General features: G+C 32.9%; 5 protein-coding genes across 5 annotated transcripts; 4 read left to right on the top strand and 1 right to left on the bottom strand.

Annotated features, from left to right (window-relative positions):
• LOC109348919 (hsp70-Hsp90 organizing protein 1-like) lies at nucleotides 3,032–6,505 on the top strand. Its single transcript, XM_019589531.1, has 7 exons — nucleotides 3,032–4,107; nucleotides 4,942–5,230; nucleotides 5,369–5,454; nucleotides 5,546–5,769; nucleotides 5,871–5,937; nucleotides 6,046–6,105; nucleotides 6,195–6,505. The coding sequence occupies exons 1-7, from the start codon at nucleotides 3,187–3,189 to the stop codon at nucleotides 6,306–6,308; spliced, it is 1,761 nt and encodes a 586-aa protein (XP_019445076.1). The 5' UTR covers nucleotides 3,032–3,186; the 3' UTR covers nucleotides 6,309–6,505.
• LOC109350870 (lipid transfer-like protein VAS) lies at nucleotides 10,899–12,192 on the top strand. The gene is made up of 3 exons (XM_019592182.1): nucleotides 10,899–11,335; nucleotides 11,522–11,566; nucleotides 12,073–12,192. Exons 1-3 carry the CDS (start codon nucleotides 11,014–11,016, stop codon nucleotides 12,183–12,185), a joined length of 480 nt encoding a protein of 159 aa, XP_019447727.1. The 5' UTR covers nucleotides 10,899–11,013; the 3' UTR covers nucleotides 12,186–12,192.
• On the top strand, nucleotides 14,999–17,391 carry LOC109348925 (protein ODORANT1-like). The gene is made up of 2 exons (XM_019589536.1): nucleotides 14,999–15,529; nucleotides 16,391–17,391. Exons 1-2 carry the CDS (start codon nucleotides 15,267–15,269, stop codon nucleotides 16,899–16,901), a joined length of 774 nt encoding a protein of 257 aa, XP_019445081.1. The 5' UTR covers nucleotides 14,999–15,266; the 3' UTR covers nucleotides 16,902–17,391.
• Nucleotides 18,242–20,009, top strand: LOC109348922 (UDP-glucuronate 4-epimerase 5-like). The gene has a single exon (XM_019589534.1). The coding sequence runs from the start codon at nucleotides 18,276–18,278 to the stop codon at nucleotides 19,530–19,532; it is 1,257 nt and encodes a 418-aa protein (XP_019445079.1). The 5' UTR covers nucleotides 18,242–18,275; the 3' UTR covers nucleotides 19,533–20,009.
• On the bottom strand, nucleotides 21,905–22,697 carry LOC109348927 (probable calcium-binding protein CML13). Its single transcript, XM_019589539.1, has one exon. The coding sequence runs from the start codon at nucleotides 22,610–22,612 to the stop codon at nucleotides 22,169–22,171; it is 444 nt and encodes a 147-aa protein (XP_019445084.1). The 5' UTR covers nucleotides 22,613–22,697; the 3' UTR covers nucleotides 21,905–22,168.

Genomic DNA, 26,279 nt, shown 5'->3' on the forward strand with positions numbered 1-26,279 from the left:
AAATGTTTTAATTCATTTTATATTATTGGATCTTATATTTTCAACTCTTATATCATGAGATTTTATCTGACAAACCCTTAATTCTAAATACTAAGGTTTTATGAGTTTGTCTTTGGATATAAAGTAAAGTTTCTTACAATTATATTTTATTACCCCAAATCTTTGGTTTACCCTTTTATAACAACTTATAAACGTACTTAAGATTGTGTTTGAGATATTTAAAATTTGGATTAACTAATATCTTTTATTATATCCCTAAGTTATTGTTAGATTTTTATAGTACGGGAAGTGCCTCGTATCGTCCAAATAATAAAATCTGGTAAAATATTGGGATATCGTCCTCAGGGAGTAAACTAGATTTACAATAATTCCTACAAGAATGAATTGAGTATATATTTATGATGATGTTTTTATAAAATTTTGTATTTGGTTGTGAAAAATCATAAATTGAAGAAAAACAGGTAAAATAAACTTGGATCGAAATGCATCGTTATTTCTCAATGACATTCATGGATTCAATTCCAAGTGAATTGTGAATTTACTTATTCAGATGCACATATCATTCAAATCATTCACATCAATTCATTGAGTGTAAAAGCAATTCATTGGATATTTGATCGATTAACTAACATTAAGTTTCATGTAAAAGCAATTAATGCATCATTATCCATTCCTAGAGCAATGTTGTATGAAGGAAGATGATCCAGGTTCGGTGTCAAGTTTAACTTCCCAATTAAACTTGAACACAAGAACAAGAAATTAGTAGCAGAGTAAATTCATGCATTAAGAACGAGATGGATTTCCCAAAATCAAATAACAATTACAATGGAATCGAATCCAGGAATACAAAGGTTATAAGATTACATTTCGAATCCCACAGCAAGATCTAATCACTCCTTCTCGTTATTACAACGCTCGAATCATGAAATTATACAAGGAATAATGTGAATTAGAATCGTTTCCATGATTTCTATCATAATCTCCATGTGTTTCTCTCTATTTTCGTGCCAAATATGCTTCAGAAGTGTTTCGATAACCCCATTGTTGTCCATAACTGCCTATATCAAGTTCCAACTGCCACTCTCTCGCTCAAGCTAAGGATTCTCGCTTGAGCGAGAGAAAAAATCCCTTTCTCGCTTGAACACCTCGCTTGGGTGAGGCTCCCTCGCTTGGGCGAGAGAGAAACCGAAGCTATCAGGTTTTTGACCTTCAATTGGCGCTTGGGAGACAGTCCCTCGCTTGGGTGAGGGGTGTCAGTATTTTCTAGTGATTTTCTTCTGAATTATGGCTTGAGCGGCTATTCCCTCACTTGGGCGAGACTTGTGCTGTTCAGAAACTCATTCTTCTATTTTTTTTCTTCTCTTTTGTTCATCATTCCTAAACCTAAAAACAATAAAACATGGGTAATTTCCTAAACAATACAAGATTAACTAAATTATTGGGAATTGTACATAATGACAGTATAAATATGTGCTAAGTACCCCAAAAGCATATAAATTTCCTTAACAATTTGACACTTAACAGTTATTCTTTAAGTCAGACATATCTCCTAGATTTCTAATCAATCAAGGACTTGGGTCTTAATTGGTTACATGGAAAACTTCTAGTCAAGATAGAAAGTGTTGTTTGGGTAACATCTTGTTGGTTGTGAAAAAATTGTGTTATATTGTAATTAGGAATGATAATGAATGGATGTAGGATGTCCAATAAATTTTTAAGTTTTGGCATATGTTTGTATTTTTTCTAACAACCAATATATAAAATAATTATTACAAAAATAATAACCTATTACATATTAAATGTATCATCATAATTCATCACTAAAATTTATTATGTAATAACAATAAAATGGATAATGCACAATTTTAAAACAATAAAAAATATATAATATTTAATTAACAAAAAATGCAAATAATATATGAGGCTAATATCATGATATTCATCTTTATTTACGAGCAACTTTTATTAGTACATATTGCATATATTTTTATGGATATGTATCGAATATTTTTGTCATCTATAATTACAATTTACTATAAACCAAACTTGTTTTTACAATTTTAGAATGTTTTTTTAAATTACTCTTGAAATAATTTATTTTACATGTTAAGGAAAAATAAGAATTCATATCTCAACCAGATAAACAACATTAAAACTCAACATCAAATATTACAAAATTAGATATATTAAAAATAATCGATAAATATAACAACAATATATACCTATACTAGATAGATTACATAAACTAGCTTATCACAAATTAAAAAAACATTTTTGGTTATTACATTATATTTTTTGTATTACATTTTATATATTCTTTATATTATTATTTTTGATATTACTAAGAATATTCATCATCATTTGGATAATAAATTAATATATTTCAAAATGCGTAAATATTTATCCCAACAAATATAATTCTTAGAAATTAAATCCTTAACTTTTTAATCATTATGTACTCTAACATGTTTTTGTACATTATATTATAATAATGTATTCAAGTGAAGTTTCTCTAGCTTTTAGCTCCTATTATTATTTTTTGCATATATTTAGATTTTTGTATTGTTTTATTATTATTTTAAATTTTATATAAAAAATTAATGATTTAATTCTTGAAAGAGACACTTGTTGGGATGTATACAAAAGTGAGGAAATATATACACAAAAAATAAAAGATAAGATAAATTAAATGAGTTTAAAATGTATGCATTGATATTTACATTATCAACACATTATCTACCATTGGTTTGTATTACTTTTGTTTGAAAGTCAACAATAATTAACAAATTAGTGATTGATAATTTATTGATAATATAAAAATCATTTATATTATCAGTTTATACATATTAAATCCAAACTAAATTTAGTTCATTATGGAACATGCGCTTAGTAGCACAAATCCTTGTACTTTATAAACATATTTCATTTCACATTTTATATAATGTAAAATATTGGGTATATTTTCCTTTAAAAGAGAAGATATATTTTCCTTTTTATTATATTATTTTTTGCAAACACAAGTGGAGATGCGGGCAGAAGATTCCAGAAACCCAAGCCCTAGAAGTCTCTAGACTCTACAACACTTCCTATAAGCACTTCCCCCTTTCACTCCTTCGTTAACATAAAATCCTTCTTTCTTATTTTTCCGTTTCTTCTTCTAAAAGATCCCCAATTCCAATCCCCTCAATGGCAGACGAAGCTAAAGCCAAAGGCAACGCCGCTTTCTCTTCCGGCGATTACGCCGCCGCAATCCGTCACTTCTCCGACGCCATCGCTTTATCCCCCACCAACCACGTCCTCTATTCAAACCGATCCGCCGCATACGCTTCCATCCAAAACTACACCGAAGCTTTGACTGACGCTAAGAAAACCGTCGAGCTCAAGGCCGATTGGTCCAAGGGCTACAGCCGCCTCGGCGCCGCTCATATCGGCCTTGGCCAACACAGCGACGCCGTTTCGGCTTACAAGAAGGGACTCGAAATCGACCCTAACAACGACGCCCTGAAATCTGGATTAGCAGATGCCCAGGCCGCCACCGCCGCCGCTACGAGGTCGCGCTCGGCACCCCCTCCATCAGCAAACCCCTTCGGCGATGCTTTCACCGGGCCTGAGATGTGGTCCAAGCTCACCGCTGATGCGACCACTAGGGTTTATCTTCAACAACCTGATTTTGTGAAGATGATGCAGGATATTCAGAAAGATCCAAGTAATTTGAACTTGTACTTGAAGGATCAGAGAGTCATGCGAGCTATTGGTGTTTTGCTCAATATCAAGATTCAAACCGCTAACGAGGACTTTGATATTCCTGATGCGGAGGCCGAGGCTTCTTCGCCTTCTCCCTCGCAATCGGAGAGGAAGAGAGCTGCTGAACCTGAGCCTGTTCCTGAGCCGGAACCTCAGCCGGAGCCTATGGAAATACCGGATGAGGAGAAGGAGGCAAAAGAGAAGAAGGCTCAGGCTCAGAAGGAAAAGGAAGCAGGTAATGCTGCCTATAAGAAGAAGGATTTTGATACCGCGATTCAGCATTACTCAAAGGCTTTGGAGTTGGATGATGAGGACATTTCATATCTCACTAACCGTGCTGCTGTTTACCTGGAGATGGGAAAGGTATACCTTGTTTTACTTATAGATTAAGCAAATCAATGGATTAATGGTCATAACTTATGCTGCTGTATGGATTCTATGAACTCTTAAGTGCTTGCTTCTAACTGTGCTTATAGATGTGTTTCTAATCAAAATACACACATGATAACTTGGCACGCCATATCACTTAAATAAAAGTAATCAATTCATGCAAAATATTATGTCTTGTTGCGAAGTTATTCGGTTTCATATAAGTTGAGACAAACTTTTATTTCACTCTATTTTAACCACAATCCCTATTCCTTTAATATGTATTTTGGACTACCTGAAATACTTGATAGATTTTTTAACAAAATTCGTTGTTAAACCATTATGAAAATTTTGTTTATCTCATGATTTGTTTCTTTTATCGTTATGGAATTATGTTCTACTTGCGTCCTAGTTTGAAATTTGTCATTTCTAGTACCACTACTTGTACTGTCAGTACTCATTGCAAAAGCACTTGTATCCATGCTACTTAGCTCATCACATCATTAGGTTATGTTTGGTCGAAGGAATTTCTAGGATAATTAAGGATAACAGTTGATGTCAATATTTGCTATGGACATGCCATCAATACCACAGTAGTTTGTTGCTGAAGGTTGTCTGATGGTTAATGAACTTGGTCAAATTTGTCAATTTTTTTACGTTTGTGAAGTTCCACACAGGATTAGGTTTCATTTGTATAGGATTTGTTTGATATATCAGACCATGAAATTGTATGAAACAACAGTAAGGATTAACATTCTGCTTAGGTAGGGGATTATTTTTCGTGTATTTTGCATTTTTACAACTTTTTTGGGTTAAATGTTTTTCCAGTATGAGGAATGCATTAAAGACTGTGACAAGGCCGCTGAAAGAGGAAGAGAACTAAGATCAGACTACAAGATGATAGCAAGAGCTTTGACAAGGAAAGGAAATGCCTTAGTCAAACTGGCAAAATCCTCAAAGGATTATGATCGTGCCATTGAGACTTACCAAAAAGCACTTACAGAGCACCGCAACCCAGACACCCTGAAGAAACTGAATGAAGCTGAAAAGGCCAAGAAAGAACTAGAACAGCAGGAGTATTTTGATCCAAAGTTGGCTGACGAGGAAAGAGAAAAAGGTATTATTTCTTTTTGTCTGCTCTTCTCAGTTCATTTGTTGCAAGCATTAGTCTATTATGAAAGAACCACGTTAGCTATGTATCCTGTGTTATGATCTGTGAAAGTAACTTCATATAATTAACAACATTGACGCCCAGGGAATGAATTCTTCAAGCAGCAGAAGTATCCTGAGGCTATCAAGCATTACACAGAGTCCTTAAGAAGAAACCCAGATGAGCCTAGGGTAATAATATTATTTTGAAACTACTGTGATTATCATTGTGTTTGATGACATATGTGGGTCCTAATCCCTCGGACTACTCCATTTCTTTCAGACATACAGCAACAGAGCTGCATGCTACACTAAACTGGGGGCAATGCCTGAAGGTTTAAAGGATGCAGAGAAGTGCATTGAGCTTGATCCTGCCTTCGTGAAGGGTTATACCAGGAAAGGTGCTGTACAGTTTTTCATGAAAGAATATGAGAAGGCTCTGGAAACATATCGAGAGGGGTTGAAACATGACCCTAACAACCAAGAGATGCTTGATGGCATTTCAAGGTATGCCAATGTTCTATGTTACTGTAATTTGTGATTAATATTTCAACTTTCCTTACCCACTGCTATAATGTGTGTATCTAATCGCCTTATACCCGTTTCAGATGTGTACAACAAATTAACAAGGCCAGCAGGGGGGATTTAACTCCTGATGAATTGAAGGAGAGACAGGTAATGGCGTACTGTTTGATTTGTCTTCATTGCCCTCATCATTTCAGTTAGGTATTTATTTATTTTGTATGTTTGTTCTATAAGTTTCTAAATCTTGTATTCTTGCAGGCCAAGGGAATGCAGGACCCGGAGATACAGAACATTCTCCAAGACCCTGTTATGAGACAGGTTTGTTCCCATCTTGATTGAATGTTGATGTGTATTTTGCGGGTGTAATAAGGAGTGGATGTGATAATGTTTGTTTTGTGTGTATGCAGGTATTGGTTGATTTCCAGGAAAATCCCAAGTCTGCACAGGATCATATGAAGAATCCAATGGTGATGAATAAGATCCAAAAGCTTATCAGTGCTGGAATTGTCCAGATGAAATAAGTTGATTTGATGCAAGGGGATTGTTCATGCAAAAGGAACGGTTGGATTATTGTATTTGCCGGTGTGACTCTAATATTCAAAGTAGATTGGATTGAAAAGGAAATAGTTGGGTATTTTTGAGTTATTTTTACTTTCCCTTCGTTTTTGTTTATATAAATGATTTGAAGAATCAAACGCTGGCTATTTTTCGTCCTTCATTGCTCCTTGGTAAGCTTTTAAGCAGTGGTTGTAGTTGTCTTTTGGAAACCAATTTGTTCTCTTTTGGATAATTATGGATGACTGTGACCAATGTGGTCACAATTTTGGTTTTGTTTTGAAAGCAATTTTTTTTCTTGTTTCGGATAATTATGGGCAATTGTGACCAATGTGGTCAAAATTTTGGTTGTGATTTAGTTTTAGTAAATTTCTAAAACCTTAACAAATCGGGTATTATTATGGTTGTGTGTTCAGAATGAAAACTTTGGTCTCTAGTGATTTAGTTTTTAAGATCCTTTACTGGCTTGAACTCAATGGTTTGTGACGTGATAATGAGATGTAAACGACGTGAACGAAGTGGTGGTATAGACAATTATTAGGCTACGTGAATGAATATGGGAAACGGAATAATATTCATTAGCAGTTGAGTAACTTTTTTGATTTAGATGCATTTTAGTCGTGGATTGAAAATTGGATGTTTTGATTTGTCTTTGGACACATTTTGTTATAGGGAATGCCATTTGTGATTGATTACAAGGTTCATTTATTTCATATCAATAATCTGTTTTTCTTTATTTCTCATTTTATTATGACATGGTAGAGGAATCAAAACTCATTTTCATGTTGCAGCATTCTCATGAATATTGGATTTTTTTAGCTATTCTCGTTGAGGTTAAAATGCTTTTTGATATTCTATCTTATAGGTTTTAATTTGATTTCAAATAAAAAAATGTGAATTTGGCGCTATCATTTTATTTTTTGTTAACTTTACTGTTTCGTCATAATATACCGGATTATTCTTTGAGATGAATGGAAAGAGAAAACTTGGATCTAAAGTCCTTCTATTGAAACCCAGGGAAAGTATGCAGTGAATGATCAGTATGCAGTACGCAGTGAATGATCTGACCAAAAATAAAAAATAACGTACACATAGTTGCAAATGCATGAACTATTAACCAGTAACTAGAAACAGCATGATAACATCGCAAAAATATTTTGAGAAGAATAATTTTAATTTCCCTCAATTCTTCTTAGAAATTGAATATTTTTACCCTATTTTATATTTTCAAAATGATAATACAATTTGTTTTCATGATACTTTATTTAGAATAAGTAGAACTTTTCAAATAATATATTTTAGAAGGATATAGCAAAACTCAGAATCAAATTTCATAAATATTTTTCCCTAGTGGCGTTGCTGATTTTATTTTGCTCTTGGATATGGTTGATAGTTAGAAGTCACAATTCCATGGAGTTGAATTGTTGTCAATTAGTAGAATCATGGGACATGAAATGCAAGTGTCTGGTTGGCACAACTCCATTTAATTTTGGGGAAGACGTTCCCAATTTTAGACTTGGGTGTCTTGTTTTTTAATTCAAAGTTTACGAGAGTTTGGTCTCAAAAGCTCATTGCAATGATGCCTGGTCTACCTGGTCTAGTGGTCTCTACATGGAAGGGGATCCTCTCAAGTCTGGAGAGTCCAGTGCTAAGTAGAATTATGACACGTGTCAATTTTTTCTCTCATAATGATTATGATTTTATATTATTTTTGAATAAAAAATAAATAAATAAAATTTAAAATTTCAAGCCAAGACCCGGTAGAAATTTGCCCAAATTTACCAAAAACTTGTAAGTGTGTTTGAATAAATATGTAAATATTAGATTGAAGAATTTATTTTGGCATTTCAGCTGCGTATAACCACCGCAAAATGCTACTGATACCCTCTCGTAAATAGTGGAACACCGTGTAAAAAATGGTATCAGTATGAAAGTGATAGCTAAGTCTTGGTGACAATGATACCCTCCACCCAAGTTCCCTTTCAAGTTTCAACCAATCTTTAACTTCTTTCACTCTTCCTTCTTCATTATACTTGATGATGAAATATTCCTATCGGATGATTATTAAGCCAGCCTTAATAACAGATTGAACATGCATGCATGCCAGAAGACAGTTGTGCAATTCATTTAAAACCGACATATATCTTCTTTTTTTGTTGGTAAAATGATATATATCATTTTCAATTAGATTTGCACTGGACATAGAGACTACATCCTGAAATTTATAATTTCTTCATTTCCATTATTATACAATTAATAAGAGATGATAGAGGCTGACAAACAAGTATAGATTGGTTTGTTTTATAAATTATAAAAGTAAACACAACTAGTATTTTCTTGTTTGGTGGCCACGTCAAAACTGGTCATTGTATAATCGCTTCGATGTTGCCAGCCTTGTTTTGACACCTCTGTGAGATGATTAAAGGTCAACCTCTATTTTATTTATAGACTCACTAAGCAACAATTGGGATTGATAATGGATCACTGGGAATCAAATGAGGGAATATTTCAGCTTGATCTTATAGCTGTCTGCGTTCTACTCAATATATTGATTTTTTTTATACTATCAAGGTATTATTTTATCTTTTTTGAGTAAGAAACTAATCTTTTTCGGGTTCGTGTTACTCCTCCCAACAAATGTCTATCCTAGGAATCGAACCATCAACCTAAAGATCTAATAAGACTTTATATCACTAGACCAGTGTCTTGTTGGTGCCCGAATATATCGATTTAAAAAACATCTATTCATTACAACTCAATTATTTTAAAAAATATTATGTCCCTGTGAACGCTAATAGAGTTTTATGAGAGTCTCGACATAATAATGATAATAATCTTTTTGAGACTTTGTTATTCTTAAAAATCTGATGGAGATTAACACTCTTAGCTTAATGAAATCAATCTAAATTGTTTTTTAATGTTTGAATATAATTAACTTGCTTGACAAATATTAATCACATGAAAATATAATAATATCTACAAAAAAGTAGATGTAGTATATTATTAATACTATTGCAATAAAAATTGATGCAAATGTGTTAGTCTTATGAAACCATTTGTGTTAGAAGATATAAAAAGTCAAAAGTTGAATAATAATGTGATGATGATGTGTTGAAGCCTCATGAGTCTCTACTGATTACTGAATCTTTACTATGTGGGTGTTTTAATATTATTGAATTAAAATTTGCATATAATTGATGTTTTTATTATTCCTGATTTGTTAGTAGCTATTATATTTATAAAAATTATATGATTATGTGTCTATCTTGAAGTATTATTAATTATAATGTATAATTAAAAGTTTTTTTCACATATTTATCTAGTAACTTGTGTACACAACGTTAATAAATTAATTTGCAGTCTAACTCTTACCTGACAAAATTATCTTTATATGTTTCTATACTCTAATAAAACTTTTTAGAATAGGTAAATATCGGTATTATTGTTTTATAAACAATATACAAATTATTCAAGTCTAACTCAGCATACTCAAGTTTAAATATATTATTAGATTGCATATCTCAGCATATCAGAAAGCAAAATATATCATAATTATACTATAATTGTTTCAGGTATACTATAAGCGTCCAACTAAAACTATCTAGATTTTTCACTGATCATTTTACAATGTGGGATCATGACCAACCATTAGAATTGAATGGTGGTTACTACAATCATATTAGCCAATTAAGTTCTCAAATTTTATCACCAAACACAGATTGATTGGTGTAGGTTATTTTAGTTTTTGAGTTGTCTCGAATTCAAATCTACATAAGAATGCCTTTGCCATATGTAGTGATCATATCGCACTTAAATATGATTGACTCCATTGAATGCATAAATAATACATGTGATGTGGTTAAAAAAAACAAAATCCATCACTTTAGAAACTAACAAATACATTGTATAGGTTCGGGGAATAAAGACTCTACTACTTGACCATTTCAATCTCATTCCTTGTCTGGAAGATCATCAACATTTCATTTTTCAACCTCAGAGCAGCTACAAATCTTATTCTTTAGGGATGGATCCCCTTACTCTAATAGCAAATTTTTTAAATTTACTACAAATTTTAGTCATTAATTTTATGAAAATTCAATAGTTTGAATTAATAAGTATATCTAAACCATTAAATGTATATAGAACTGATGGTTAGGACGAGGAGACTCTTAGAGTAAGTGAATCTCCACTCGATCTATTCTTTAATCATTTTATAATTTGGTTAATTTATAATTGATGTTCTAACACATTTTATAATCATTAATAAAATGTTACATTGGGAATAACAATAGTTAGAAGATCTCTATCATGATTTTAAATTGTAACTGTGTTCGTGAGAAAACATAGTTGCAATTGCAATTACAGTATCATTGGAAAGACTATTAAAACCATGATATTGAGGTCATAATTGCTGTTGAAGATTATTTTGCTAGCCAATAACTTTATCAGGATCAGCACCCAACCTAATTGACTTTCCCTTTTTAGCTAAAGGCAGAATAGCAAGTGGCAACTACTAACAGTATTATATAAGGACGTGCTTATCTCAAATATTTATTAGTCAACATGAAATCTGAAATGACCCTCTTGAGGGAGACAGAGAGCTAGCTATAAATAAAGCAGTAACATAACCACAAAACCAAAGCAATTCAATAAGAGCACTGGAATAACAAAATGGATCGTTGTAGCATGAGTATATCATTGGTGATGGCTTGGGTCATAATGGTGAGCATAAGTGTAGTTAACTTGGCAGAGGGGCAAGCTTTACCCCCTTGTGCAGAACAGATATCACAATGTTTGGACTACATAAACACCACTATTACCCCATCCAACACTTGCTGCAATCCACTTAAGAATATATATGCAACCCAGAAAACATGTTTGTGCCAATTTGTGTTCACTCCTGGTATTCTTGAAAGTCTTGGTGTTACTGAGACTCAGGCTTTCAAACTTGGCCACTCATGTGGTGTGGAAATTAGTAACACCATATGCAAAGGTACATACATACATAAATTGATAAATATCATATGTCATGAACTTTTACTAATATGGTGTGGATCTTGGGATCCTTGTTCTTTTGAAAGTTACACAAATGACATGATTTAACAAAATCCTCTATATATATATTGTCATGTCAGTTACTAATTATTATTATTTTACCCTTCTTTCCACAAAATTTCAGCTGCTCTTTCAGCTCCAACCCCATCATCTTCAGTTAAGCCGCAAGGTAAGAAGAAGCTTCTCATATTTTATTTCTTCCTTCATTAACAACATTCATCTGCAATAGCTTAGCTTGCATGATGCATCATATTTCCGTTATCATTAAAGTTAAACTTTTTGTGTGAATTAATATGAGGAAACAAAAAAAGAATCATATAAGGATTCTTTGTTATTTTTTCAAGTACAATACTAGATAGGGATTGTGACATGTGACAAAAAAACTCAATCATCATATTTTGAAGTTAGTGTCAATAAAAAGTTAAAAGAAAATTTGTCCTCATTTAATTACGAGACTCTCCAATTATATCCATCAAATTGAATTTAGCCCTTAAACTTAAATAGCTAATAATATATAAAAAATGTATGCATCAATGATAAAAAAAAACTATGGTTAGGTTTTATATAACAAAATTAGATGATTGTATGATAACTAAACTGCAAAAAAAAGCGCACGAGGAATTAAAAATGTTAGAATACTGTACATTATTAAACTGCATTTTTTATCTGTTGTAGCTACTCGTGGAGCTGATGAGGGAGGAGCAGGCAGAGTTAAAATTACTGTGCTCTCCTTCGCACTGTTATTTTGGACCGCTATACTATTTAATTGGGATGGGTGCATTTTGTAACATTTGGAAGCCCACGGCCCAACCTATATCGGAGTTAATCATGTCTTTTCCTTTATGTATTTCAACGCATTGGATTGTCTTTTATTTAATTGAATGTATTTTCGTTTTCTTTTCTTTCCAAATTTTGAAACATCTGTTTCATTTGGATTAGTGAGACCAGTCATGTTTTTGTGAAATTTCAGTTGATTGCTTTTGGTGCCACTATTTATTTGAAAGTTATGGTATGTCATGTCAATAATATAATGTTATTTTTGACAAATCCTTTTACATCAGTTCCTAAACTCAGTGGTGGATGAATATGCGATTTGTGTGTATGACTCTAACCAGCAAAGTCACGGTCCATCCTGTCCAAAGAAAATGAAATGCAATTATGCAAATGACTACATTTTATGACGTACGACTGTCGGAACCATTATTATTCATTCTATTTAACTTAGGTTTCGACATTGTACTAAAAAATAATAAATGGAATGCTGCATTCATTTCCACATAAAGTCCCATGTTGACAATTTAATTAATCCGAGCTATTTTTAGGGTCGATAATTCATTGTTGGATATTACAATTATAAATGAAGAAGTCACACATTATATAAAAGTAGATGAAGAACATATAAATCTAATACTTAAAGGTTTTAGTTCATCATAATGTTAAACTCATTTATATGCTTCAAAATTCCATTTATCATCAACGTTATCTCTTGAAATTGCCCTCGTCATCACAACAAATATTAAGCTGTTGAAAATTCGAACTTCTTTGTCCTAATAATCATCGAATATGCTTTTTCCAGCGTGCTGAAAAAAACAAAAAATAAAAACCCTGCTCAAGCGTGTACCGGAATGTTTGCAAAAAAAATTGTGGCGGTGAATCCAATAAGGAACTCACATCTGCTACAGTAATGGAGACAGATAGGTCCAACTTGCAAGCAATACAACCCTTAATTAGCTTGCACTACATCATTAGTTCATTTCTGTAGTATATTACAAGTACTCTACGTCTTTCTACCTATCTTACCAATAGTGCCTTTCAAGTCAAAATAGCATTTGAATACGATTTTCGACAAGTGGCACTTTGGATAATAAGATGTAACTTGTTTTTAATGGTTAATCTGCTAACAAGGATACTATACCCTAATTATTAACTAATATATAATCAAGGGCTAATTTTAGCTCACGTTTACACTTAGTAGTTAGCACAAAGAAAACCAACTTTGATAATCTCTATATATGTTTCAAAAGGACTAATAAAACACCACAAAAAATCATTTTAAAATCAATCTCCATCTCCCACACGTATGTTTAATAACATGTAATAAGTAATAGAATGTTAAGCTTGGATAGCGGGACTAAGAAACGAAACCATTCCTAAAAACAACAAGGTATAGAAGTCAAAGACAAAAAATTAGGGTCGGCAACTACCCCAACATAAAGTTATAAACTGTAAGAGTCACATTGTATTATATTCATAATAAGAGGGTTATGTACTCAAGAGGTCAAAGTGTTTCATAAAAGATTTGACTTGGATATGACTTGCTTCCCACGAAATGAAGGTATTTGGCCCTGTCTCCATGGGGTACATAATATGTGACTAGGTGTTATTATTAGCGTTACAATAACCTTTGCCAACTTTTTCTTTTATATTGTACGTCATTCGTTTTCTTTCATGGTTAAGGAAATGGTTAGAGAGCACTCTAGACCTTTTTTCTATACTGAAACAAAACATATTTTAATGCTTAGTTCAACCAATAAGCTAGATGATCTAGGAAGAATGGAACAGGCTAGAAATAGTTCGGCATATATAGACTGCTTTAATATATATAAGTATAAAATATATTACGCTGCTTTATACATACACGTGTATGGTTCGTGTTAATATCATGTGCTAGTCCGTGTTAAAGATATTAAACAAATTTTGTGGTTTAATTTTACTAAGACATGCACGCATCTTTATTTTAGATAGACGAATACTAGTAAATGTAACCGATAGTTAATAATGGAAAAGAATCCTCTCCACTAATTGAAAAAATAAGTTATTGGTTTTTCATTTATACTTAGAGGTAAAAGTGTGATATTCTTATATTTTAAGGATAAAAATATTTTATTATTTAATTTTTTATATTGCTTTTAGGTATTTCTATTAGTAAAAAACCAATAACTTTGGAAGAGGATCCTAACCCGTTAATAATGACTTTGGAAGATTTTTTTGGCCGTCGACAAATATAGGCATTTTTATTAGTAAAAAACCAATAACTTTTTTTATTTTCATTAAAAGAATAATTTTAAATAAAAATAGGTACAGTTCAATTGAGAACTGGTTAGTATGACCAGTTTTAAGTATTGGATACGAACTGATTTTTGCAATTCTGACTATTAGTATCTTCCTTGGTAGATTCACAAATTAAATATAATTTCTTTTAAATAACAATCATTGTATGTTATTTTTTATTTACTGATTTGTTATTTTATTTTTTTCTGGTCCAAAACAATGTGAACTTATCATTTATCTCATCCGCAGGAATAAAAATCTTCTACATTTCTGTCATTATCTTTGCAACTAATAAAAAATTGTTATATAGAAGATTTGTATTTTTTTTCAGTGCCAAAGACTAGGGAACAATCATAATCTACAGCTACTATGGACACGTAAACGTAGTGATGACGAAATGATTGAGTAAGAGTGCAATCAGGGTAGAGGATTTGTAAAGGAAATTTTAAAAAGATTCAAAAAATTTACGCACGATATATTTTAATTTGTTTTCTTTTTGGATGCTTACATGTAGCACCATTCTATGGAGCTAGAAACACCAGAAATCCTATGTTAGTTCCCATGTACCTTTCACAATCCATTAGTACATGGACCCATAACCCTCCCTCTTCAGTTTCTCTTTACCCCTTATTACAATGATGTTGATGTATGTTTAAAATGCAAAATAATAATTTCATATAATAATATGCTCTAAAAGGAGAGGACCTTATTATTATATAAAGGTGGGTGTGGTGTTGGGCTTTTGGGTCATTATTAAAAGCTAATATTGGTGAGTATTTTGCATTAGGTAGTGTGTGGTGTTGTGTTAATTAGTGGTTATGGGAAGACAACCATGCTGTGATAAACTTGGAGTAAAGAAAGGTCCATGGACTGGTGAGGAAGACAAGAAACTCATCAACTTTATTCTAAGCAATGGACAGTGTTGTTGGAGAGCAGTGCCTAAGCTTGCTGGGTTGAAACGTTGTGGCAAAAGTTGTCGTCTTCGTTGGACTAATTATCTTAGGCCTGACTTGAAGAGAGGCCTTCTCACTGAAGCAGAAGAGCAACTTGTTATTGATCTTCATGCTCGTCTTGGCAATAGGTTTTTCATTATTTTCACTACCTCATCACCATCATGCATGCATGCATGCATTGCCTTTTGTTTATACCATTTTCATGTTGATGAAGGTACTGTGTTTGAAATTGAAATCATGTTTTAAACAAGGCAATTTGAAGCTTAATTTTTTACTTATATATGATACAGATGTCAGGCATGGTGCATCCAAATGGTAGTTGACATCATTCATCTACTGATCCTCGTTTTAAAGACAAAAGTCCTTTTGATCAATAGTTATAAAGTAGATAGAAAAAATAGGCATGTATATAAGAAAAAACAATAACTAGGCATGAGTATAAGAATATGTTGTTTATTTGAGTTTTATTAAGTGGGATATGAGATTATTTCAAAAGCAAAACAAAGGCATAAAACTAAGAAACAGTTTCCATACATATAAGAATATGTTCATTTGATTCATATTAAATATATTGTGCTATTATTACTTTAAAGATACTTTATGGTCCTGCATAATTGCAGTTCTCTTTTCACAATGCCAAAATGTTATATTATATTGGAGGTGATCGTTGGGTGAAGAATAATTACATATAGGATTGATTTTGATATCAGTACTTATCTTTGCGACCAATAAATGACCACACATACAGCTTATCCACAATTCTGCAACTTAACTTACAGTTTTGGGTTTTTATATAGAAGGACATTAAATTTTGAATTTCTTATTTGATATCATATACCTTTATGATCTGTTTATCCAATTCTCTTCTATTCTTTATCATCTTATTATACACTCTTCAAATATACATAAAAATACAAAGGGACATGACCTTACAATAAACATTTCTCTTTAATATATGATTGATTGGTGTATATCTTGCTCTCTCTCAGGTGGTCCAAGATTGCTGCACGGTTACCAGGAAGGACAGATAACGAGATTAAAAACCACTGGAACACCCATATCAAGAAAAAGCTCCTTAAGATGGGTATTGATCCCGTTACTCATGAACCTCTTAATAAACACGTTTCATCCCCTGAAGAAAAAGCTGGCAATGATGTGGTTCTCAACTCAGAGGATAATTCAAATTCAAGCACATCCCAAGCTGAAAACACTTCTTGTGGAGAGTCCCTTTTGTTGGATAGTATTTGCAGAGATGAATCATTAATCAATAGCTTATGGCTTGATGAAACTCTACTCGATGATGCATTATGGGACATAGCACCTAAAGCAGATAATGTTTATAATAACACTGACAAGGGCCTGCCACCTTGGGAGGATAATTATGCTTGGTTATTGGACTGTCAGGATTTCGGTATTCATGATTTTGGTATTAATTGCTTCAACGAAATTGAGTCAAATGCACTGCATCAAACTATGGGAGTGGAGGAAAATGGACATTAGTAAGTGATTTTTGGATAGGAACTTCGTACCATAAGCACTCATGTCAAAATTGGCATATCTATAAATAAAAAAAACCCTTTATATATGTCATTTAAGTGTATGTGTCTGTGGAATGAAGTTCCTAGCCAAGACTTTTCTGAACATGTAGTGGAGTGAGTTGTCATTAAGAAACAGAGTAAGGTACGAAGTTTGCAAATGTGACAAAATACCATGGACTAAAATAAAGGTTCTTGGTGTTGAATTTTGTCTAGCATGTCATAGAATATACTTGGTAGGTGGAGTGGTGGACGGTAAACCTTTTCACTTATTATGCTCCTCACGCGAAAGTGATAGCTAAGAAATCCTCAAAATGCCACATTATTTGTATTCTTATAAATACCGTGATATTGTGTATGGTAGGGACAAAACAAATGGTAAATGCTAAGGTGCTAGTGGGTTTATGTTGGTATTTTGTATATAGATGTTTACTTTGAAAATAATGGTATTCTTTTCATTTCGTGGTTTATGTTGCACACTTGCACGGTATTATTTGAAAATAATAGTATTTCCTTTTCTTTTATGTGTGTCAATAATCAACATATCGGTGCAAGAGTAAGGATTCTTGCTCGCTGTTCTTATTTTTATTTTTATTTTTAATAATAAAAATATTATTTTATTATGTATGAAAACATAAAAGTATTGTCTCATACTATTTTTCCTATTATAGTACTTCACTCGAATAATGGATAGATCTCCATTCTTTAGATTTGGATGCATTAGCTTTTGGAAGATTCTTCCTTTTCATTAAAAAATAGTTGTCTTTTTGAAGATTCTTGCAATTGTTCATCAAAGAGTATTGACTATTGATTACATAATTTTATTTTCTTGACAAATTAAAGAATAAAAATAATAAGGAATTGGCACAAAGTAATTCCCATAATAAGAACAAGCAAGGAGCACATGCATAATGCAATGGAGAAAGAGTCAATGCAGTAAAAAAAAATCAAACCACTCAGCAAATTCTGAGAATGTCCATCCACCATCACCCTCTAAGCGCCGCAAAATTTGTGTGTTAGATAATCAGAATCAAACCCTCTGGGAAGGTCTGATAAGAAATTGGAACATGTGGCAAAAAAAAAAGTTTTAGCAATCATAATTTTACATCTTTTAGTAAGAATTACAAATTAAAAGTATTCATTCTCTTCTCATATTGGAGCTGGTTCCGCTCCACAATTCCAGCATAATAAAAAAGAAATATTCCTTCCTGATTCTCCCAACCCAATGGATAACAATCACATAACATATATGCAGGGTGGGATATTTAATTAGGGTTTTACCAAAAACACAACCTGCCATTTCTTTATTTGTTTCTGTGAAATTAGAAAGAAAAAAAAAATGTCAGTAATGAAAACAGTATCAGTGTCAAACATAGAAAAGTTGAAACCAGAAAAGTACTACCCTCCTTTCATTCACCACCATCGCTTCAGATTCTTCAAACGCACACTATGGTCTTCCATTTTCCTCATTTTCATTCTCTTCTTCTTCATTTTCTCCCCTTCTCCCTCCCCTACACACACCGATTGGGAAAAGCGCGTCACCAAATCAGCGCGTAATACCACCGCTTCCTCCTTCACCGTCCTCGTCACAGGCGCCGCCGGCTTCGTCGGTTGTCACGTCTCCCTCGCATTAAAACACCGCGGAGACGGCGTTCTCGGTCTCGATAACTTCAACCGTTACTATGACCCCAACCTCAAACGCGCTCGCCGTAAGCTTCTAACACGCGCCGGGATTTTCGTCGTCGAAGGCGACATCAACGATTCTCAGCTCCTCCGCAAGCTCTTCGATCTTGTCCCGTTCACGCACGTGATGCACCTCGCTGCACAAGCCGGTGTTCGCTACGCGATGCAGAACCCTAGCTCTTACATTCATAGCAATGTAAACGGGTTCGTGAACCTTCTAGAAGCGTGTAAATTGGCGAATCCTCAACCCGCGGTTGTATGGGCTTCATCGAGTTCTGTTTATGGACTCAATTCTAAGGTACCGTTTTCTGAGAAGGATAGAACTGATCAACCAGCAAGTCTTTATGCCGCTACGAAAAAAGCCGGTGAAGAAATTGCACATACTTATAATCATATCTACGGAATTTCCATATCCGGTTTGCGCTTTTTCACAGTGTATGGCCCATGGGGTAGACCTGATATGGCTTATTTCTTTTTCACTAAGAATATTCTCAAGGGGAAGCAGATTACTATCTTTGAATCGGCTAATCATGGAACCGTGGCGAGGGATTTTACCTACATTGATGATATAGTGAAAGGGTGTTTAAGTGCTTTGGATACTGCTAAGAAAAGTACTGGTAGTGGTGGCAAGAAGAAGGGCAATGCACAGTTCAGGATTTATAATTTGGGGAATACTTCACCTGTGCCAGTGACTGAGCTTGTGACGATATTGGAGAAGCTTCTGAAGGTGAAGGCAAAGAGGAAGGTAGTGCCAATGCCGAGAAACGGAGATGTTAGGTTTACACATGCCAATATTAGCAGATGGCAAAGGGAGCTTGGTTACATGCCTGCAACTGATTTGAAGAGTGGACTCAGCAAATTTGTGAAGTGGTACCTGAACTTTTACTCTGCCTCTAAGAAGAAGAGTGTTTGATGATTTGGTTTTGCACTGAATAGCTTTTCTTTGCTGCAAAATCATTGTCTGTTCTCTCTATTTGGCTCTCACATATGCTTTTGTTTGCCCTTTGACATAATTCAGGCTTTCATTGCATGCCTTTTTAGGTTTAGCCATTGTACAGTTTTTTCAATTGAGTACTGAAAGACCAAGTAGATATTTCTGAACTGGGTTGTGGATGGACCCTCTCTTTTTTATTTCAAAGATTGTGCACATTTTATCTGGCAATTAATTGGAAATGCGATTAGCATCTGAAAACAATACTTTCATCCCGACCCCGTCCGGTTTCAGAACATGTCTCGCAAATTATGGTCTGACACATTGACGCAGGATTCATATATGCACACTGGACCTTTAATGGATATGTCACCATCTGTCAAAATCCCACATTCCCTGGCCATAGTCTTAGCAGTATTAATATTGTCTCTTATAACCGATCTCACCTTTATTCCAAACAGAACGACATTGAGCTACAAATTCCTTAATATAGAGACGAACAAAATCTATTTTTCTATTGTTATTAACGATTAAATATGAATGACAGATTATACAAAGGCAATATATCAAAGTCATATATTGTTGGTTCAAACATTTTTCTCTATTCTAGAAACATTAGAACACTTGTTCAAGGACTGTTTACTTAAATATCATTTTGTTAAGATAAGATAATCTAAAATAAAATTTCAACACATTACTTCAAATGAAAACCATAAACTGAATCATATATACATAGGCCTTAACAAACCGAGACACCACCTCACCCTCCACAATAAAGTGAAAATGAAACCGCAAATTTGTAATCCAGCGGGTGCGAAGCAACAAGCATAAGTAAAATAATAGGGTCATTCAAATCAGCATAACAATGAAGTGGCCCTCTTTGCTAGAGTAAAGATTGAACTGATTAAACAAAACAAACAGTTACAAATAGCAGTGTCTGCAGACACACTGAAAACATGACACAGCAACACCAGCAATGTAGTGCCAAGACTCTATATAACACCTAATGAGTCATCTAAAACATCAATCTTTAAGTGTCTAGGCTAGGTTTATGTATCTAATTTTGACATTCAATATTTTACATTCGGGCATTACAAGTCAAAAGCTATCATATTGACGTTTATCTTGACATGGATAACAGTTCAATATTATGATCTTAAAGATTGATGTTTTAGATGCATTTATAAAAAAACAGACTATAACACAGAATTTAATTTCCATCACTTAAAAATGTGATATTAATTTCGACAAACATACCAAAAGAATAGAGATGATACAGTAACACAATCCACATGCAAAGGGTGCAATAACAAAGATTGCATTTTAGTCTGACCAAACTGCCTGATGGAATATATCAACCCTCAATAATATTATGGCATGCCACATTTTTCTTATCAACTGCTCACTACACGAATTATAATCTTTATTCTTTGGATCCACGTCTAGCTGATAGCACTCTTCTCTTAGTCTTTAAATGACAGAAAATTGTGTATGCCACTTAGAGGCAAGGTTGAAAATTGCAATAAACACTACAAATATGTGAATTTCCTGACATTAGACTAAACCATTCATAGATCATCTCCCGCAAAGCTTGTTACAAGAAAATGACTTATGCATCCTCGCCTGAACCGGATATAAATACTTCTCCATGAAGCCAAATAGACAGGAAAAACAATACATTGACAGAGATCATGAATCATATAAGGAATCGATGCCAAAATTTCACGACAAGAACATGCATGATACTATATAAGTGCAAAGACAGATGACGAAGATCAAATGCATCTTGTAGCAAAATTTATCTTTCCAATCCTCATATTGAAAAGCAGCTTAGATGGTAGAGGTGTAGCGTAGAGTGCTCACTTCGAATGCAAGAGGGGTGGATTTCAATCCCCTGCATCCCTATATTATACAGCTTTTACAATCAGGGTTTAACTTCTATTGAACTATCAATAATAAATGCAACTGTCGCGAGTACCAATTTCAGAGTGACAATATTTCCTAAATAAATTCTTTACCATATTCATTTCCGGACCAAAGTAACATTTCTATATTGAATCATATGCATCCCTCTCATCCTTCAACAACAAAAAAGTTAGATGCATAACATCATGTGGCAAAAGGGGAAATGCTTGACAAAGGATTCTTGATGTTTTGAAATTAGAGCATCGTTCACATAGTAACGCAGCGAGAGGAATCACACACTCACATCACATGCAAGAGGACATTTTCATGGTGTATAGGTCTATTATCTAGTAAGATTGCACCACCCTCCTTTACTTACTCATTCATTCCAATTCCATCCAAATTAAAACACAAGCTCAACAAAAATAAAAAAAGGTACATGTGATTTATAAACATATTCTCCAAATCATGACCAGATTTATTTCTCCGAACATGCAAAAAGAAAACAAATAGGGCAAATTGAATAGCCACAGTCGACTAAAACCATACACAGTTAACAACACAGGACAAAACACGTTCAGTTATAAATAAAATTGAGCATAAAGCGGTTAATTGATTGATCCACTACCGAAGAAAAACAAACACTACAGAAATAAACAGAAGCAATACCAGAATGAACACATTTAAACCGATTCAGATGCAGGGATCTGATTTTACTTAGCGACCATTCGGGCGATGAAATCTTCGTAACGGATCTTGCCATCGGAGCCAACATCGACTTCCCTGATCCACTCATCGAACTCAGCAGGCTCGAGCTTCTCCCCGATGCTGGTGAGGATGTGCCGGAGCTCCGTAACGGAGACGAAGCCTGTAGAATCCTTATCAAGAACCTTGAATGCATCACGGAGCTGTCGATCGAAGGGCTCAGGTTTCATATGCTTCGCCATCAGATCTAGAAATCGCGGGAAATCGAAGGGTGCGGTGAGATTCTCTTCGGCTGCGATGGCTTTGAGTTGTGCCTGAGTCGGGTTGCCTCCGAGAGAGCGCATGAGGATTCCGAGCTCCGATGGAGCGATCTTACCGTCACCGTCGGTGTCGAAGAGAGTGAAAGCTTCCTTCATTGAAGAAATTTGGTCATCGCTCAGATCCTTTCCCATTTTTGTTTTCTTGGGTTATCGAGTTTGGACGTTCTCTCTTCTTTTCTGCGATAAATGAATAATCTCCCTCCTCTGTTGATTATAGTGATGATAATAACTCTGGTATGGTATGCGTTGTCTTTTCAGTTTTCGCTGTTAATTAATTCAAACCCGAGGTTTGACGTCGTCGTTTTCTTAGCATTGTGTTTCTTTTTTTAATTTGTCATTCATTTTTAAATTCTCATGCCAAAACTTTCTTGGGCCCTGAGTTTTTAAAAGGGTTGAGAACAATATACAAACTCTTCTCTAAGTCGGAAAAGCATTCTTAAAAAAACATTTTAGAAAAGGATAATGAGTGTGGTGGGGAGTGGTGCACGGTGAAAGCTCATCAGCTATTCCCGATGCAAGAAATATGTTGGACCATCTAAATTGAAATAATGAATGATGTTGAACTCTTTCCGCTCTATTAGTAAGTTTCAATTATTTATGATGTTATTAATATCGTATCAGTCATTAAATTGGTTAGGTATTGGTATAGTGATTAAATTGTTAGTTCATTAATTAAATTACATGGTAATCAAATTAGATATACATATATAATATATTAACATTTATATTGAAAAATCAATAAAAAATCAATATTTTTATTTTCATTAAAAAGTTAATTTTAAATAAAAATCAGTCAGTATTACTGGTACGGTTCAATTAAAAAGTGAGTGGTATGACCAATTTTGACCGGTATGATTGCATAATCAATATAATTATTATATTATATCAGTATTGAAACTGATTTATCAATTGAACCAACACGTATAAAACTGTTTTAACAACACTATTTCTAACAATATACTCAAGCTAAAGGCTATCATGGTTTTAGGCTGATTTTATAAATCTTTTGTAATATCTAAATTTAAAGACTGTCACTCAATTGTTTTGTAGGTAATAGATAAGATGATTTTATAAGAGAGTATATTATTTTTCAAAAAATATACTATTAACCCCAAAAATTCCAATTTATGAAGGAAAAAATAGAAAATTGTGTCTATATTTTTATATTATTATTAAATCATTCATTGATCTATTAACAATAGTCATTGATTGCTGAGTAAAAATTATATACCAAAATAATTATTGCAACAAACTTGATGAAAAGTGTGAACATTACAAGTGTTTAAAAACAAGAGTGTTAAACAAATGTAATATTATTTACCAACATGACAAATGTATTGACTACATATATTTTTACATTTTTTTTGTATTAATAGGATTATTTCTTTATTCTATGTGCCAAAAATTAATCTATTTCGATATGTGTGACCATCTCTCTAAATAAATATCATTTATAATAATCAAATTTTTGATCTTTTGATATTTCTTTAAATTTAGGAGAGTCTTACACTATTAGACTGACACATAAATAATACATTCAATCAAACAATACAATAAATGATTAAATTTGTATTTTTATCAATAATTATATTGAACTTTAACATTTTTAGTTTATTTATGGGAGGAAATCTCAGCCAACTAATCACCTTATCACTCAAAAAATGTTAGTTAAAGTTCATATAGTCATTTATTTTAATTTGAGTCTCTTTTGTTAGTTAATATTATCTCTTGTACGCATTTTTTGTTTCAGATATCATATAGGTGTTCCAATTTGATCGAAAAAACATGTAAATGCTAATAACATATATTTTCCGAAGCTAAAGGCTCTACTTGGCAAGAACTTAAAAAGATTCTTGGTTGTTTTATATGATGGAGAAGTGAAAGAAAATGAAGAGAAAATATAAAAATTATAACACAACTCCACTGTCAGCACGTAAAGCAAATAGATGAGGACCTACCATTTTTTATATCTTTCCATATTTTATTTTCCTTACAACCAATGATTTTATTTCCCTCATTTTTTCCCTTTCCTTCCTTCCATTTTTAAAACCTCAACCAAAAGTAGTGAAATATAATAAATATGTTTAAATGATATGTCTATTATATTTACTAGCATGTACAGACACTTCGTGCCTGTCAGCGAATATTCAATTTTTATATATTTCATTTTTTGAATTAGAATTTGTTTGTTGTGTTTGATGTACTTTATATTATATTTTTTGATGTGAGATATGTGGTTAATTAATGTATTGATGGTAGTTGCTTAGGTTTATAAAGTTTTTTTGTAAAAATTAAATAATGTGAAGGGCAAAATAGGAAATGAAAATTACACCATGAGGAGAGTTATTTCAAATTTTAGTTTTATATATAACTAGCGTTCCTATCGTTTATAATATATAGTTTGTATTTTGTAAATTCAAATATAATTTTTTGCGCTAAATTTACGGTTGAATTTATTCAATTGGTCTAATATTCAATTTTTTAAATACACTTTTAAAATAAGAAGATAATAAGGATAAAATAAGAAAATAATATTATATGGTTTTTTTGGTAGAAATAGAAAGATATTAAGGGCAAAATAGGAAAACACAAATTACACCATGATGAGTGATTATTTTGTATTGTCCCTTTATTAATAGTATAGATATAGATATAGATAAGTATGAAAATAAAGCCTAATGTTTCACCTAACTAAAAACATTTAAGTCTAAACAAATATATTATTTAAAAAAGTAGCATATATAATTCTTTAACTGTTTATTATAAAGACATAAATAAACAAACTAAGTACATAATAAAAATATTTGTACACGTGTCCAATATAAAAAATTAAATTTATTATTTTAGTAAATTAAATATATTTTCTAACCGTTATTCATCACCCAACCATCAATTATATGAATAACTACGATTATTTAATATCTTTTAACCAAAAAATTACTATTTATTTTTGTTCTTTACTCTTGTCTTTTGAAGCCTACCAGCCAGAGACATGAAAAAGCAAAAGGATTATCGTTAGTGGTGGGAAGCACATCTGCAGCCCATAATATGTAATTATGTATCATTCTCTATATTATTGATTGTGATAGACAATAATTAATTATTTTTCTGATCAAATAATTTATTGAGTGGTTCATCAGGTTGGCCTGACCCACAGCTACCCATTTGGAGGTATTTAAATCGTTAGGCATTTCAACACGTCAAGTTGGATATATTTCTGTTCAATCTTTTTACATCCAAAACCAATCTTGAACTATTAATCACTTTAAATTGACAAATCGTTCAATGTTAACGAGTTAAGTCATTTTCTTTCTTTCCTACTTTCTGGGGTTGCTGTTCTTCCTCCTGCACAAACACCTTTTCCGCAAAGTGATCAATCTATAATTCTTCATCTATAATTTCTAACTGAAGAAGTGATCAATCTAAGTGAGAGAGCAATTGCATGTCTATGTCGGATTCGGATCCCTCGCCCTCTTACCCGCGAACGTAATTTCCCTCTATATCCTATTCCTTCAATTCACGCGTAGTTATATAATCACCGTTCTGATTGATCATTATTTCCATATTACACCGTTTCTTGACTTTCTTTTATCTCAATATATTTTCTTTCTTTCTATTTTTAGATTATCATTTTGTGTTATCATAGGTGAATCAAAATGTCCCACTTTCTTTTCTATTTATGAAACAAGCCAAACATACAACATAAACATGTCTTCTGTTTCGTCCTGCTCTACAACATTTATCAAAGCTAATTTGGTGCAATCTTTCTACCAAACACGTAGACACCAGCGAATTTCCT

Source organism: Lupinus angustifolius, chromosome LG06 (genome assembly GCF_001865875.1).
Source record: "Lupinus angustifolius cultivar Tanjil chromosome LG06, LupAngTanjil_v1.0, whole genome shotgun sequence".
Taxonomy (NCBI): domain Eukaryota; kingdom Viridiplantae; phylum Streptophyta; class Magnoliopsida; order Fabales; family Fabaceae; genus Lupinus; species Lupinus angustifolius.